Below are 17,730 nucleotides of genomic sequence, written 5' to 3'. Positions count from 1 at the left end.
AGGGATGAAGCTGACTTGATCATGGTGCACAAGCTTTCAGATGTGCTGCTGAATTCAGTTTGCCAGTATTTTATTGAGGATTTTTGCATTGATGTTCATTAGGGACATTAGCCCGAAATTTTTTTTGTTGTGTCTCTATCAGGTTTTGGTATCAGGATGATGCTGCCTTCATAAAATGAGTTAGGGAGGATTCCCTCTTTTTCTATTGTTTGGAATAGTTTCAGAAGGAATGGTACCAGCTCCTCTTTGTACCTCTGGTAGAATTCAGCTGTGAATCCATCTGGTCATGTACTTCTTTTTTGGTTGGCAGACTATTAATTTCAGAACTTGTTATTGGTCTATTCAGGGATTCAACTTCTTCCTGGTTTAGCCTTGGGACAGTGTATATGTCCAGGAATTTGTCCATTTCTTCTAGATTTTCTAGTTTATTTGTGTAGAAGTGTTTATAGTATTCTCTGATGGTAGTCTGTGTTTCTATGGGATCAGTGGTGATATCCCCTTTATCATTTTTTATTGCATCTATTTGATTCTTCTCTTTTCTTATTGGTCTGGCTAGAGGTCTGTTTTGTTGATCTTTTCGAAAAACCAGCTCCCGGATTCACTGATTTTTTGAAAGGTTTTTCGTGTCTCTATCTCCTCCAGTTCTGCTCTGATCTTAGTTACTTCTTATCTTCTGCTAGCTTTTGAATTTGTTTGTTCTTGCTTCTCTAGCTCTTCTAATTGTGTAGAGTGTTGATTTTAGATCTTTCCCACTTTCTCCTGTCGGCATTTAGTGCTATAAATTTCCCTCTACACACTGCTTTAAATGTGTCCCAGAGATTCTGGTACCTTGTGTCTTTGTTCTCATTGGTTTCAAAGAGTATCTTTATTTCCACCTTCATTTTGTTATTTACCCAGTAGTCATTCAGGATCAGGTTGTTCAGTTTCCATGTAGTTGTGCTATTCTGAGTGAGTTTCTTAATCCTGAGTTCTAATTTGATTGCACTGTGGTCTGAGAGACTCTTTGTTATGATTTCCGTTCTTTTGTATTTGTGGAGGAGTGTTTTACTTCCAATTATGAGGTCAATTTTAGAATAAGTGCTATGTGGTGCTGAGAAGAATGTATAGTCTGTTGATTTGGGGTGCAGAGTTCTACAGATGTCTATTAGGTCTGCTTGGTGCAGAGCTGAGTTCAAGTCCTGGATATCCTTGCTAATTTTCTGTCTCATTGATCTAATATTGATAGTGGGGTGTTAAAGTCTCCCACTATTATTGTGTGGGAGTCTATGTCTCTTTGTAGGTCACTAAGAACTTGCTTTATGAATCTGGGTGCTCCTGTATTGGGTACATAAATATTTAGGATAGTTAGCTCTTCTTGTTGCATTGATCCCTTTACCATTATGTAAAGCCCTTGTCTCTTTTGATCTTTGTTGCTTTAAAGTCTGTTTTATCAGAGACTAGGATTGCAACCCCTGCCTTTTTTTTTTTTTTTTTGCTTTCCATTTGCTTGGTAAATACTCCTATATCCCTTTATTTTGAGCCTATGTGTGTCTTTGCATGTGAGATGGGAATACAGCACACTCATGGGTCTTGACTCTATCCAATTTGCCAGTCTGTGTCTTTTAACTGGGGTATTTAGCCCATTTACATTTAAGGTTAATATTGTTATGTGTAAATTCGATCATGCCATTATGATGCTAGCTGGTTATTTTGCCCATTAGTTGATGCAGTTTCTTCATAGTGTTGATGGTCTTTACACTCTGACATGCTTTTGTCATGGCTACTATTGGCCATTCCTTTCCATGTTTAGTGCTTCCTTCACAAGCTCTTGTAAGGCAGGCCTGGTGGTGACAAGATCTCTCAGCATTTTCTAAGAATTTTTTATTTCTCTTTTGCTTATGAAGTTTAGTTTGGCTGGACATGAAATTCTGGGTTGAAAATTCTTTTCTTTAAGAATGTTGAATACTGGCCCCCACTATCTTCTGGCTTGTAAGGTTTCTGCAGACAGATCCACTGTTAGTCTGATGGGCTTCCCTTTATCGGTAATCTGACGTTTCTCTCTGGCTGCTTTTAACATTTTTTCCTTCATTTCAACTTTGGTGCATCTGACGATTATGTGTCTTGGGGATGCTCTTCTCAAGGAGTATCTTTGTGGTGTTCTATTTCCTGAATTTGAATGTTGGCCTGTCTTGCTAGGTTGGGGAAGTTCTCCTGGAGCATATAATGGAGAGTGTTTTCCAAGTTGGTTTCACTCTCCCCGTCACTTTCAGGTACACCAATTAAATGTAGATTTGATCTTTTCACATAGCCCCACGTTTCTCGGAGGCTTTGTTCATATCTTTTCACTCTTTTTTCTCTAATCTTGTCTTCTCACTTTATTTCATTGAGTTGATCTTCAATCTCTGATATCCTTTCTTCTGCTTAATTCGTCGACAGATGCTTGTGTATGCTTCATGAAGTTCTCATGCTGTTTTTCAGCTTCATCAGGTCATTTATGTTCTTCTCTAAACTGGTTATTCTAGTTAGCAATTTGTCTAACCTTCCTTCAAGGTTCTTAGCTTCCTTCCACTGGGTTAGAACATGCTCCTTTAGCTTGAAGGAGTTTGTTATTACCCACCTTCTGAAACCTACTTCTGTCAATTCATCAAACTCATTCTCTGTCCAGTTTTGTTCCCCTGCTGGCAGGGAGTTGTGATCCTTTGGAGGAGAAGAGGCGTTCCGTTTTTTGGAATTTTCAGCCTTTTTGTGCTGGTTTTTCCCTATCTTTGTGGATTTATCCACCTTTAGTCTCTGAAGTCGGTGACCTTCGGATGGGGTCTCTGAGTGGATGTCCTTTTTGATACTATTCCTTTCTGTTAGTTTTCCTTCTAACAGTCAGGGCCCAGGTCTGCTGGAATTTGCTGGAGGTCCACTCCAGACCTTGTTTACCTGGGTATCACCTGCAGAGGCTGAAGAACAGCAAAGATTGCTACCTGTTCCTTCCTCTGGAAGCTTTGTCCCAGAAGGGCAACTGCCAGATGCCAGCCAGAACTCTCCTGTATGAGGTGTCTCCCAGTCAGGATACACGGGGGCCAGGGACCCACTTGAGGAGGCCAACTGTCCCTTATTAGAGCTTGAACACTGTGCTGGGAGATCTGCTGCTCTCTTCAGAGCTGCCAGGCAGGGATGTTTAAGTCTGCTGAAGCTGTGCCCACAACAGCCCCTTCCCCCAGGAGCTCTGTCCCAGGGAGGTGGGGGTTTTATCTATAAGTCCCTGGCTGGGGCTACTGCCTTTTTTTCAAAGATGCCCTGCCCAGAGAGGAGGGAGTCTAGAGAGGTAGTCTGGCCACAGCAGCCTTGGTGAGCTGCAGTGGGCTCCTCCCAGTTCGAACTTCCCAGTGGCTTTGTTTACACTGTGAGGGTAAAACCACCTACTCAAGCCTCAGCAAAGGCGGACGCCCCTCCCCTCACCAAGCTCCAGCGTCCTAGGTTGAGCTCAGACTGCTGTACTGGCAGCCAGAATTTCAAGCCAGTGGATCTGAGCTTGCTGGGCTCCGTGGGGGTGGAACCCACTGTGCCAGACCACTTGGCTCCCTGGCTTCAGTCCCCTTTCTAGGGGAGTGAACAGTTCTGTCTCACTGGTGTTCCAGGTGCCACTGAGGTAGGAAAAAAAACTCCTGTGGCTACCTCGGTGTCTGCCCAAATGGCAGCCCAGTTTCATGCTGGAAACCCAGGGCCCCAGTGGCATAGGCACCGGAGGGAATCTCCTGGTCTGCAAGTTGTGAAGACTGTGGGAAAAGCACAGTATCTGGGCCGGAGTTCATGGTACAGTCCCTAATCGCTTCCCTTGGCTAGGAAAGGGACTTCTCTGATCCCCTGCACTTCCTGGATGAGGTGACACCCCACCCTGCTTCAGCTTGCCCCCCTTGGGCTGGGCCCACTGCCCAACCAGTCCCAATGAGACGAATAGCGCACCCCAGTTAGAAATGCAGGAATCACCCACCTTCTGTGTCAATCTTGCTAGGAGCTACAGACGGGAGCTGTTATATTTAGCCATCTTGCCAGCCACCCCCTTTTTTTTTTGAGACAGAATTTTGCTCTTGTTGCCCAGGCTGGAGTGCAATGGCACGATGTCGGCTCACTGCAACCTCTGCCTCCTGGGTTCAAGCGATTCTCCTGCCTCAGTCTCCCAAGTAGCTGGGATTATAGATGTGCCACCACACCTGGTTAGTTTTTGTATTTTTAGGAGACAGGGGGTTTCACCATGTTGGTCAGGTTGGTCTCAAACTCCTGACCTCAAGTGATCTACCTGCCTTGGCCTCCCAGAGTGCTAGGATTACAGGCCTGAGCCACCATGCCCGGCCTGGTTCTGTTTCTTTGGAGAACCCTGACTAAAGGAGATGATAGGCCTGAGCCACTATGCTGGTCTTTTTTTGTTTGTTTAAGACAGAGTCTCACTCTGTCACCCAGGCTGGAGTGCAGTGGCGTGATCTCAGCTCAGTGCCACCTTCGCCTCCTGGGTTTAAGTGATTCTCCTGCCTCAGCCTCCCAAGTTGCTCTGTAAGATTCTATTTCAGAAATAATGAAAAATGAAGAATAAAATGTGGCAGAAAAATGTTCAAAAAGGTGAAGGATTACAAACAACTTGTTATATTAGGGGATTTGTTAGATAAATCATAGCACATTCAGGCACTGGAATTTTATGCAGATATTAAAAAACTGAAAACAATTTTTAACATGGGAAATATGTATGGTAAGAACACTAAATTTAAAAAGATACAAATTTGTATGTGTGATTTGATTTCCATGATCTCGGGAAAAAGAAAAGGAAAAAAGTATGCAAAAAAATTAACCAAAGTCTTCACCAGTGACTGTCTCTGTAGGAATTCGGAATTATTTTCTTTCCTGTTTCCTAACACCCTCTTCCTTTATGTTCCAATTTTTCTAAAACTAACCTACATCACTCAGCAAGCAGAAAAACAAGAAAAAGAAAAGCCTCGTGTGATTTTTCTTCAGGTTTTCTTTTTTACTGAGCACAAAGGAGAGAAAAAGGAGGTATGAACAGTTGACTGAGAACACTGTATGAAAGGACAATAACAAGGTAGTTAGCTGCTGGTATTTTAAAAACAGAAATACATGAAAATTCTTGAATTCAGCAAAAGAAAGAGTATTAAAAAAGAATTTGAGAATGAGAGGAAGGAAAAAAAGATTAAATGCCTTTCAGTAAAGCAAACACTGACGGTAGCTAAAATTTGGAATAGTGTAAGTTGTTGCTCCACGTCAGTGGAAAGATTACAGTGTGTATGTAAATCTAACACAATGAGTATTATTAAGAAAGAGATCACGAGAAAATTATACACATAGTAATTAAATCATTTCCTTGTAAGTGATTGCCAGCTATGAAAGAAAAGGGCATTTTTATTCTTATAGCAAAATATAAGAAAATACAGCTGGTTCAACATCTGAAAATCAATTAATGGATTAATTAATCAATGGATTACATTAATCCATCACATTAATAAGCTAAAGAAGAAAAATCACATGATCATATCTATACATGCAAAAAAAAAAAAAAAAAAAAAAAAAGCATTTGACAAAATCCAGCAACCATTTCTGACTTTAAAAAAATCTCAGAAAACTTAAAGAGGAACTTCCACAATTTCATAAAGAACATCTACATAAAACCTACAGATAACATATTTAATGGAAACTTTAAGCTTTCTGGCTAACATCAGGAACACGACAAAGATGTCCTTTCTCAACACCACTCTTCAACATCATATTGGAAGTTCTAGCTAATGCAATAAGGAAAGAAAGCACAAGGTATACAGACTGGGAAGGAAGAAATATAACTGTCTTTGTTTGCAGATAACATGATTGTCTATGTAGAAAATTCAAAAGAAACACCAAAAATACCCCTCCCAGAAAAAGTGATTATAGCAAAGTTGCAGGATGGAAGGTGAATAAACAAAAGTCAATTGTTTTCCTATCTATAATCAATGAACAAGTAGAATTTGAAATTAAAAACACATTATCACTTTCATTAGCACTCCCCAACATGTAATATATAGGTCACAAATCAAAAAAAATTTGCATGGATATGAAGAAAACTACAAAATTCTGATAAAATATATCAAAGAACTAAATAAATGGAGATATTTCAGGTCTAATAGGAAGTACTGGAAGACTGAATATTGTCAAGATGTCAGTTCTTCCCAAGTTGATCTACAGATTCAACACAATCCCAATTCAAAATCCCAGCATGCTAGCCTGTAGATATGGACAAACTGATTCTAAAGCTTACGTGGAAAGACGAAAGAACCAGAATAGCCAACTCAGTATTGAAGAACAAAGCTGGAGGACTGAAACTACCTGATTTCAAGACTTAATCAGTAAAACAGAACAGAGAGCACAGAAATAGACCCACATAAAAATCCTTTGTCAACCAATCATTGACAAAGGAGCAAAGGCAATTTAAAGGAGCATATATAGTCTTTTCAAGAGATGTAGAACAACTGGGCATCCACGTGCAAAAAAACGAATCTAGACACAGACCTTACATCCTTCACAAAAATTAACTCAAATGGATCACAGATCTAAAGATAACATTAAACTATAAAACTCCTAGAAGATAACATAGGAGAAAACCCAAATGAACTTGGGTATGGTGATAACTTTTCAGTTATAACACCAGAGACACAATCCATGAAAGAAACAATTGATATGCCAGACTTCATTAAAATAAAAACATTCCACTTTGCAAAACAGAATATTAAGGGAATGAGAAGATGAGCCAGAAAGAAAAAGAAAATACCTGCCAAAGACATACCTTATGAAGGACTGTTATACATAATATACGAAGAACTTTAAAAACTCAACAATATAAAAATGAATTTAAAAATGAGCAAAAGGCCTGAACAGACAACTCATCAAGAAAGATATACAGATGGCATGAAGCATATGAAAAAATGCTGAATATGTCAATAGGGAATTTTAATTAAAATGAGATACCACTACACACTGATTAAAATGGCCAAAATCCAAAACACTGACAACACTAAATGCTGGAGAGGATGTGGAGCAACAGGAATTCTTAATCACTGCTGGCAGGAACGCATAATGGTATAGCCACTTTAGAAGACAGTTTGGTGACTTCTTACAAAATCAAACATACTCTTAAGACACGATCCAGCAATCATCCTCTTGGCATCTGTTTAAATACTTAAAAAACGCATGTCCACATAAAAACCTACTCACAAATGTTTGTAGAAGCTTTATTCATAATTGCCATAACTTAAAAGCAACAAAGATATCCTTCAGTAGAATAATGGATAAAGTGTAGTACATCTATTCTGGCTTGGTGTGGTGGCTCATGCTTGTAATCCCAGTACTTTAGGAGGCCAATGCAGGAGGACTGCTTGAACCCAGGAGTTCAAGACCAGCCTGGGCAACATAGCGACACTCCATTCTACAAAAAAATTAAAAAATCAGCCACGCATGGTGGCAAGTAACTGCAGTCCCTGCTGTTCGGGAGGCTGAGGTAGGAGGGCCACTTGAGTCCCAGAGGTCAAGGCTGCAAGTGAGCCGTGATCATGCCATTGCACTCCAGCCTGGGTGATAGGACAAGCACCTGTCTCAAAAAAAAAAAAAAAATCACAAAAAAAAAAATAAATAAAGTATGGTATATCGATACAATGGTGTTAAGAAGAAATAAGGTATGAAACTATGAAGATATATGGAGGTACATTAAATGCATATTAGGAAGTGAGAAAAGCCAATGTGAAAGGCCACATACTATATGATTCCAAGTATATGATATTCCAAAAAAGGTAAAACTATGAAGGCAGTAAAGCAATCAGTGGTTGCCAAGAGTTGAGAGGGAGGTTGGAGGCAGGTGGAGCTCAGGGGATTTTGAAAGCAGTGACATTATCTTGTATTACAGTAGTGGATATCTGTAATTATACATTTGTCAAAAGCCATGGAATGTACATACCACGAGTAAACTCTAATGTAAACTATGGACTTTGGGTGATAATGGATCAATGTTTGATTGTAACAAACATTATCACTCAGATGAGGATGTTGATACGGAGGTTGTGCATGTGTGAGGAAGGGGTACATAGGAACTCTGTACTTTCCACTCCATTTTGCTGTGAACCAAAATCACTCTAAAAATAAAGTTTACTAATTAAAAAATATATATACTAGAAAGATCAATAATTCTGGAGAATAAAAGCCTCCCAAAAAATTTGTCTCACTATTCATAAAAAATATGCGTATGTGTAAGTCTGCAACCTTCCTTTCTCAAAAAATATAAGCTACATGTATCAGGTTTCTGTATATAATTTATAACATATATATAAATGTTAATTTATATTTACCTCAATTATTTATCTCTGCTCAGTATACATTAATCAGTTATCATTATTAAATTAATTCAATGGAAGAAAAGAAATAATATGATGAACAGGATCACAACGAGTTATAAATCAGAGATGAATGTGAAGAGAAAGCATGCTAAGACAAAGAGAAAACTAGGCTTTGAAGTGATGAAGAAAAGGGCGAAAAATGCACTGGGGTTCTGCACAAAGTGTGATTCAATTTAGATTTATATCCTGATTTATTTAAAGTAAGTGGGTGATGAAACGTTATAATTATGTTGGCAGAATGTTATCACATGTTCCTTTAAATAGTATATTCAGTCTAAACAGACAAATAAGACACAAAAATCAGGCTGAACTGGAGAGCTACATGCTTTCCACAATGTAATCAAGAGCCAAATTTGCACCTGAGAAAATTATTGCACCCAAGAGGCAAAAAACATCATATATGAACAATGGAGAAAACATCCACAAAGTGTAGGTACTAAGCTATGTATGACAAACGACAAATTAACACACAAGGATGAATTCATGGATCATCACAGTCCAACCTGTTTGCATTGGCTTGTTTAGACACCGCCTTCAATCTTTTCAAAGTTTTTCTAATATCATCAGCATCAGGGAAATGGTGATGACCTGCAGCCCCATAAGGAAATCCTGGACGAACTCCAGGCAGAATTCCGCTGTAGATAAATATGCACAGTGACTTTCATTACTATCTCAGAAGCAAAGCATAAGCAACTTCTGCAGAACATAGCCATACCTTTCTGGAAGACCTCGACCATATATTTCTCTTTTCCATTTAGCTTCATTATCTTCTGCTCTCTGTTGCTGCATTTGGTCAAAAATGGCATGGTAATGTTCATACTGTCCTCGAGAAGAAAAAGATGATGGAGCTATAGTCCCTCCACTGCCAAGAAAAGGAGCCTAGGGATTAAACAAAGAGCTCTCACATGTTTATCTTATAAGGCCTAACGGGCCTGTACTAGTCTCAAAAGAAAAGTAAATTTCAGTGCTTGACTTTTAAAAAGTAATTACTTAATATGAACATACTAACAAACATAAAGCCTAAAGCAAAATGTTTTCCTATTATAACTCTTAACAGCCAAAAAGCAGTATACTTTGTAAGTGATAATAAAGCATAATGTGACAAACGAAAACAGCAATATGACACTAATTTCATGTAAATATGGAAAAATCTGGTCTTAAAAGGTTTTGAAACAAGCTTCCAATATATGTTTCATGTAATTCTGTTTCATTAAGTTTATGTATAGCTTATAAGTAAAGGACAGCATGCTTTTATATAACACTCAGAATTATATTTAACAAAAACGTCTGCATATGGCTTTTAATATACCCCAAATCCTTAAATTCACCAAGCACATATGAAGGTATAATTATTAAAACATGTTCTATATGTATATAAAAGAGGCAAAAAGTCATATCTATCTTTAGTTTCCAAGTTGGGAAAAATAGCACAAAATTAGAAAAACTTTCAATTCTGTGGTAAACAAGTGACAACAGAGAGATTCCAAAGTAGTTTAAGTACTGAGCAAATTCACAAAATAGTAAAAAAAAAATCAACAGTAAAATCCTTATTTAGAAAAAAGGCCTTGGGGAGAGATATTGTTTAATCTGGTCTTGATAGCAATGTAAGGAGAGTAAATATGAGCCAATGCATTAAAGTAAAAATAAGCAATGTATGCATATATGCTTAGGTATGGAAGGTGGAGGAGGAAGGAAGTATGATGACAAATAGAAGGAAGGCAAATAAGGAGTATTAAGTTTGGCTATAAAAGCTTGCTATAGCTAAATGCTACCTGCCCTGGGTGCTTGTGTTCAAAAAATAAATAACAATAGAAAGGATTTATAAAGTTTCTAGCAGCAGTAGTATACCAAAAGAGTTTTAAAGGTCAGTAAGTCAATATTACGCATGGTAAGCAGAAATAAGAAAGTAAGGCAGAGGAATTAATTAGAAGGATGTTGCTTCCCTGACACCAAGCCAAGAAGCCTAGAAGACAGGCAATCAACAAAAAAGTAAATGCTGAAGGAAGTCTGGATTCTCTGCAGGAACGACAAAGGATAAAGGCAAAGACAAAGACTCAACCACAGAGACATAAAGAACTCAACTACATGGAAAACTCAGAGTAAAAAACAGATGCCAGAAAGATAAAAGTAAATAAAACCTGTATAATGCTATATAAGTCATGGTGAAAGAATTTCATTAAGAAGAAATCAATAACCTCAAATGCAAAGGTCAACTTATTTCAACTTTTCTTATCTGAGAATAAGACCACCAGATATGACTAAAGCTGAGTGGAAGCCTTTAAAAAACTGTTTTCTGAGCATGTGAAGTGATAAGAACAGAAGCCACAATACTGAGAGTAAAAAAGGGAAAACTTCCAGGTGATAACATCTTAAGGAAAATGTCTGGTTAAAAAAAGAAACAAAGGCCAGGCACAGTGGCACATGCCTGTAATCCCAGCACTTTGGGAGGCTGAGGTAGGCGGATCACTTGAGCTCGGGAGTTCGAGACTAGCCTGCTCAACTTGGCGAAACCACATCCCTGCAAATACAAAAAATTAGTCGGGCACAGTGGCATGTGTCTGTAGTCCCAGTTACTCGGGAGGCTAAGATGGGGAGATGGGAAGATCACCTGAGTCCAGGAGGTCAAAGCTACAGTGAGTCATGATCCCACCACTGCACTATAGCAAGAGAGTGAGATCTTGTCTCAATAAGAAAGAAAAGAAAGGAAAGAAAGGAAAGAAAGGAAGAAAGAAGAAAGAAAAGAAAGAAAAAAGAAAGAAAGATGTCAGAATCCAATAAAAGAAACTTCAGTGTAACCCAACAAGATAAAATTTGTCTTAATATCCTGTAAGCTGCACACTATTTTATAAGCATTATTTTAAAAAAAAGCAATACAAGATAAACATAGATAACTGATTAAAGATGTTCAAATAACAAGTGATGAAAATTACTAGAATAGGAAACTCCATCAAGGTGGTCCTTACATACATCCTCAAAATGTACACCTGAAGTCAAGAATCAGAATTCTGTTATAAGGTAGTCATATTTCCTATGAAACAGGTTACTCTTCGAGTTTAGTCCAATGCTAATATCATCTTAACTTGGCTGAGTGTTCCGTTTCTCTTTAGCAAAAACAAAAGTATGTAAACATCTCAGAAGATGCTCATACTCAAAATAATGTTGAAAATACTGTATTAGAATACTGATGAAATATGTTTGTTTGAGACATAATTTATGTGCAATAAAAATTCACCAATTATAAGCACAGGTTGAATTCTGACAAATGTAGACACTCACATAACCACTACCACAATCAAAAGCATATTCATTACCCCAGAAAGTTCCCCTGTGTTCCTTTGCAGTAAATGCTCCCACTGCCAGCAACCACTGATCTGCTTTCTGTCACTGCAGGTTGGATTCACCTTTCCTATCATGTCATGTAAATGAAATAAAAAATATGTACTCTTTTATCTGGTTTCTTTCACTCACAGGTTTTTAAGATTGATCCATGGTTTTGCACGTATAAACAGGCTATTCTTTTTAATGCCGAATAGTATTCCAATATATTTTCAAACGAGATACACCTCTTCCATATTATAATCACCATATAACCATAAATGTGGAATATATAATTTTTCTAAAACACATTCATAAAAGACACATCAAATATGGATAAGGCAAAGAAGGTCCAGATTTTGCAGATACTAAATGATCAAAAACATTTACATTGGATATTTATACTATGAATAATAATGCCTCTTATTTAGAAGTATGTAATAATAGTATTAATTTTGAAATACTTCCTTTAGTTTTAGTTTTATCTTTATTTTGGGGATCTCCTTAATTTGATTCATATTACATTGAGCCTCCAGGTCCTTATCAACTACACAGAAATCAAACAGCCTAACAGTTAAAATATTTCAAACTCAATGAGGAATAAATATAGACCCTGACATAGAATTTCCTCTAAATCATGGAAGATAAATTGTTTTATTAGTCTTCAATGAAAACATTACAGAAGTTTATAAATTGACACAGAAATCTATTCAGCACACAGTATCTAACTTGAAAATTGTCTCAGTTACTACACATTAATAAAACTCATTAAACTATATTAGACATCATAGGAAAAAGCACTTTATTACACAAAAGGGAGAAGAAAAAATCATCAAAACTTCAATGCTAATCATGGACTTGATTAAAAAAAGCTTGACAAGATCTGAAGGTGTACAAGTTGGTAAGCTTTCTCTTTTCAATCAGATAAGATATGAGGTTAGTTATTTTAGAATGGGCCAGATTCTGAGTCATTCCTGATCATTTAGGAGATAATAAGTTCTATTTAAAGGTAAGATAAAATTATACTACTAAAAACACTGTATAATCTATATTAATACAAATTTGGAAAAAGTTACTCTTAATGAATTATTAATATGATACGAAGAACTTCTGCATCTCAAGAGACTGAAAAACAAATCTATAAATGCAGGGCAGAATGTATATGTCTAGATAAAACAAACTTTTACTCAAATTATAACTTCTGGGGAAAAAAACAAGAAAGAATTGTAATCGATCCAATTTTACAAGTATCTATCTATTGTACATTTAAATATCAAGATTAATGGGTATAGGTGAGTGAAACTTATAGTTTGCAAATGTATTGACTTAGGCCGGGCACAGTGACTCACGCCTGTAATCCCAGCACTTTGGGAGGCCGAGGCGGGCAGATTACCTGAGGTCGGGAGTGCAAGACCAGCCTGACCAACATGGAGAAACCCTGTCTCTACTAAAAATACAAAATTAGCTGGGCATGGTGATGCATGCCTGTAATCCCAGCTACTCTGGAGGCTGAGGCAGGAGAATCGCTTGAACCCAGGAGGCAGAGGTTGCAGAGAGCCAAGATTGTGCCATTGCACTCCAGGCGGGCAACAAGAGCGAAACTCCATCTCAAAAAAAAAAAAAAAAAAAAAAAAGTACTGACTTACAGTTTATTCAGTGATACAAATTAGCTCATTCATCTTCTATTGCTGTATAACAAATTATCACAAATTTAGCAGCTTAAAAGAGTATCTATTTATAATCTCAGTTCCCCCGGCTCAGGAGTCTGGGTGCATTTAGCTAGGTCCCCTCCTCAGGATCTCACCAGGCAGAAATCAAGGTGTCAGCCAGGGCTACAATTCTCAAGTGAGACTCGGGATCTCTTCCAAGTTAACTGGTTCTTGGCAGAATTAAATTCCTTGTGACTGTATGACTTGGACCACAATTTTCTTGCTAGTTGCCCATCAGAGACCACTACTTGCAGAGGTCATCTCTACTGTTTTGTTTTGCCACATGAATGTTTACTATCTTCCAGGTGAGCAGAATTATATCTTTCTAATTTCTTTTCCCCTTCCAGTCAGCTATGAAGGAGTCTTATATGTTAATGTAACCGTGGGAGGGACCATGCCATCACCACTCACCATATAACATAACCTAATCAAGTGAGCTGCTATACCACAGTATTTACAGGTACCACTTACACTCAAGGGAATGGAATGATACAAGGTGTGTATACTAGGGGTCGACAATCTTGAAGACCATCTTAGAATTCTACCTACTACAAATAGACATGTGTGTAGGATGCTATATGAGCAAAAGAGGAAGTACAAGATTCAGAATGGCAGAACAAAGAAAGGAAAGGGAAATTACTATAGAAGTCCTTGCCAGACAGGTTCCAGGCACTGTTCTCAGAAAAAAAGTTTTTTTTTTTTTTTTTTTCCATCAAGAAACCAAAGCTCAGAAAAGTTCAGTAATGTGCCCAAAGTTAAATAGTGTGCATCTACCCAGAAGGAATGTTTGGATTAACTCATCTAGGTAACTGGTTATTTAGGTAAATGGATGGAGGTGGGGGTGAGGGTAAGGAGGGATGGAGGAGTGCTATTAAGTAAAGGCAAACAGAAGTGCAAAGACAAAGAGATTCGGCAGACTACATACAGTGATGAAACTACAAATATGGTCTTCATTTCAGCATGAATACAGCATAGGGTGTGTGGTAGGGAATGGATGGAGATGAAGTTGGAGAGACAACAGGGATCAGATTAAGAAGCGTCTTCTGAGAATTTAATCTTTAAGGCTACATGAAATTACAGAACGATTTTAGGCTGCAGTGTCACGAATTGTGTATCATTTTTAATAATTCCTCTGACAGGAATAATGTTATCATAGTCTTTACAAAAAACTTTTAAAGCAATTTTGAGTATAGTCGCATAATAGTTAGCAATACAAGTTATATATCAGACACATGCAGGAAAGCTAAGTATTCATAATAAATGTTGAAGAATTCTAGGTAAAAATTAATTGTACACTAAAGAAAAAAAGAAAACCCAAGGTACATGCATTTTAAAGAACAAGGTGAAACTGGAGGGAAAAACGGTAGTATAACCATATTGGTATAAAATGCCTACCTTTACTTCACCACCTCCACCAGCACTTAGCACATTTCTCCATCCTTGTTCCCTGGCCCTATTTATTCTTTCCAACTTTGGGGAAAAGAAATAAACAAAACACCATTTCAAGTATTTAATATAAAATACACGTAATACATTTAGCAATAAACTGAAAATCAGTGTATTCCTTAAGGAAGAAGTATATTTAATAGATTATCCTCTTACCCTTTCCTTTTCTTGCCTTTTCATTTGTTCAGCCTTCATTAAACTAATAATCTGTAACAATTTTAAAGACAAGCTTCTTACAACTCTTGAACCTATTATCACTTACAACTTGCCAAAGGTAGAAAAGCAAGAGCAAAAAACTACCTGATCCTTTTGTTTCTTTTCTTTTTCAATAAATTCCAGCCTTCTCTTTCTTGCTGCTTCCTTAAATAAAAAAAAGAACATTTTTATCAATGATAATTCCTATTTTTTCTAGTTTCATCAGGAAAGTTAGTACGCCAATGGCAGAGGTATGTTCAATGAGGTTTTTCTTTTCTTTTTCTTTTTTTTTTTTTTAAAAAAAAGAAGTTACAGGTATTTGTTTGAAAGAAATAAGGAAGGTTTGGAGGCTTTAGAGTAGGATTTTGTTTCTTTTTTAAAATTATGTTTGCAAAGCTTTAAAATAACCAGACAGATGTCTTTATACCTCAGACATTTTCCTCCTTTCTTCTCCAATATTCACTCTCTTCTCTGGAGTTTGATGGGCCTGGACAAAAAGTAAAACTACAAATTAAAGATTCTGAGGCACTTATTTGAAAAAAATCCCAAATTTACAGAAATTTAAAATAAGAAAAAGGTAAAGTCAATACTTCCATAACTCTCTTCCAAATTACATTATCTTTAAAAATAAAAAAACATTGTAGTCTTTGATATACTGCTAAACAAAGAGAAACATTAGATTCAAAGAAACTGTGGAAAAGGGTCCTTCCCCAATCATCAACTGAACAGTTTTGTGCTCAGGTATGGATGTTTAAGTTTTCTCGTATTATCATAGAATATCATTTCAAAAGCCCAATGATGGAGATAATTAAAAAAAAAAAACAAAATAGTGACTATATATTCAGTATATAAAATTCAAACAAGATTAAAAATTTATGGTCTATTTTGCTCTCCACCTCCAGAGGTAACAGTAACTACTGTTAATACTTTCATTAGTGTTCTTTAGAGATTATTTTATGTACTTAGATATATATATACACAGTTCAACTATATACATACAATAATTTTAGCTATAATTTTTACATACATGTAATATTAATGTGTTATTAGATGGAAAAATGACTTTAATTTTTAAAATTTCAATAGCTTTAGGGGTAAAAGTGGTTTTTGGTTACATGGATGAAATGCATAATGGTATATATTAGATATTTACATTTCTTCTTTTATATACTGTTTACCTAGCTTTGGGGTTGTTAATGGAATCATACAGTATATACTCTTTCGTATCTTGCTTTTGCTCAACACTGTTTTCAAGGTTCATTCATGTTATTATTTGTATCTGCATCTGTTTTCTTCATGGATATATAACATTCTATTAATTTTGATTCCTTTCTTTCACAATTATCTTATACTTTACTCATTAGGTCTATTCTAAAGTATTCGGGGGCAGGGCTGGTGTGGTAGCTCACACCTGTAATCCTAGCACTTTGGGAGGCCAAGACAGGAGGATTGCTCGAGCCTAGGAGTTTGAGACCAGCCTGGATAACACAGTAAGTCCCCATCTCTACAAAAAATTTTTAAAAATTAGCCAGGCATGTGGCCCGCACCTGTTGCCCCAGCTACTCAGGAGGCTGAGGTGGAAGGATCCCTTGAGCCCAGGAGGTAGAGGCTACCGTGAGCCATGAACACATCACTATACTCCAGCCTGACAGAGTGAGATCCTGTCTCAAAAAAATAAAATAAAATAAAATAAAAATAAAAGTATCTGGGGGGTGTGTGGGTATTTCTTTCCATTTATTTTATAATCACTTAATTTTTATATGTTGCCCTTCCATCAGGCCACTTTAATTTATTAATAGTTTAATGCTGCTTCACCAAGATTTTCTAGGTAATCATATCAAATGTAAATATGACATGTCTATGTTTTCTCTCCTCTTCTAATTACATTTCTTTCTTTTTAATTGCTCTATCTAGAACCTCTGGCATAATTAAACGACGGCAATGGCAGCACATCCCTCTGTCTTGTTCCTGACTTTAATAATAATGATTCCAATGTTTCATCATTATGTATAAAGCCTGCCATAGGTTTCAGGTGTGTATACATACTGTATTAAGAACTTACCTTCTGTTTCTTGAATCAAACTTTTAAAAACAAAAGTTAGTGTTAAGTTTCACTGATTTTTCAGCATCTACCGAGATGATTTTTATATGGTTTTCTTCTCTAATCTGCTAATGCAGTAAAATTACAGTAATTGGTTTTCTACTGTTGAAACATCCCTGTATTACTCCAATAAATCCTGTCTGATAATTACTAATTATTTTTTGATAAACTGCTTGATTTCCCCCTTTTTAAGTCCTTTTCTTTTTTCCAGGATTTCTGCATATGTTCTTACAAGTGACCTACAGTTTTATTTTACCCCGTGTTAACTACACAATTTTGTAATCAAGGTTAAGCCTAATGCATGACCAATTTTTCAAACAATTCGAAATACAATTCTATATACCAAAAAAGATAACAATTTATAGAAAAGTTTAAGTTATTCTATCATGTACCAGTGTTTACATTTTTAGTCACCTTAGAAAAAATGATTTTAAAAGCATACTGTACAATTTTTCACCTACACTGGATTTTGATACAAAGGAAAGCAGACTTTATTTAAAAAAATTACTTGGGAAAAATACTTTGATGGTCATTTACATTATTAATAAAATAATTCAGCATTTGATTATATCATTAA

At 36.6% G+C, this 17,730-nt stretch overlaps 1 protein-coding gene across 9 annotated transcripts in view; it reads right to left on the bottom strand.

Annotated features, from left to right (window-relative positions):
• LOC105466693 (NIMA related kinase 1) overlaps positions 1-17,730 on the bottom strand; it is a 229,035-nt gene that overhangs the window by 164,056 nt on the left and 47,249 nt on the right. For 7 of the 9 annotated variants that reach the window (XM_071092827.1, XM_011715788.3, XM_011715785.3 and 4 more), the window contains 6 exons: positions 15,480-15,539; positions 15,158-15,217; positions 15,014-15,064; positions 14,807-14,881; positions 9,103-9,266; positions 8,891-9,022 (listed from right to left, as the gene is read on the bottom strand). In XM_071092827.1, the coding sequence (XP_070948928.1) occupies positions 8,891-9,022; positions 9,103-9,266; positions 14,807-14,881; positions 15,014-15,064; positions 15,158-15,217; positions 15,480-15,539 (542 nt within the window). The remainder of the gene's footprint in view (positions 1-8,890; positions 9,023-9,102; positions 9,267-14,806; positions 14,882-15,013; positions 15,065-15,157; positions 15,218-15,479; positions 15,540-17,730) is intronic. The other 2 variants (XM_011715791.3, XM_011715790.3) reach the window with 1 other exon arrangement.

Source organism: Macaca nemestrina, chromosome 3 (genome assembly GCF_043159975.1).
Source record: "Macaca nemestrina isolate mMacNem1 chromosome 3, mMacNem.hap1, whole genome shotgun sequence".
Lineage (NCBI taxonomy): Eukaryota > Metazoa > Chordata > Mammalia > Primates > Cercopithecidae > Macaca > Macaca nemestrina.
Note: the sequence above shows the minus strand (reverse complement) of the source record. Positions and strands in the feature narration are given on the sequence as shown.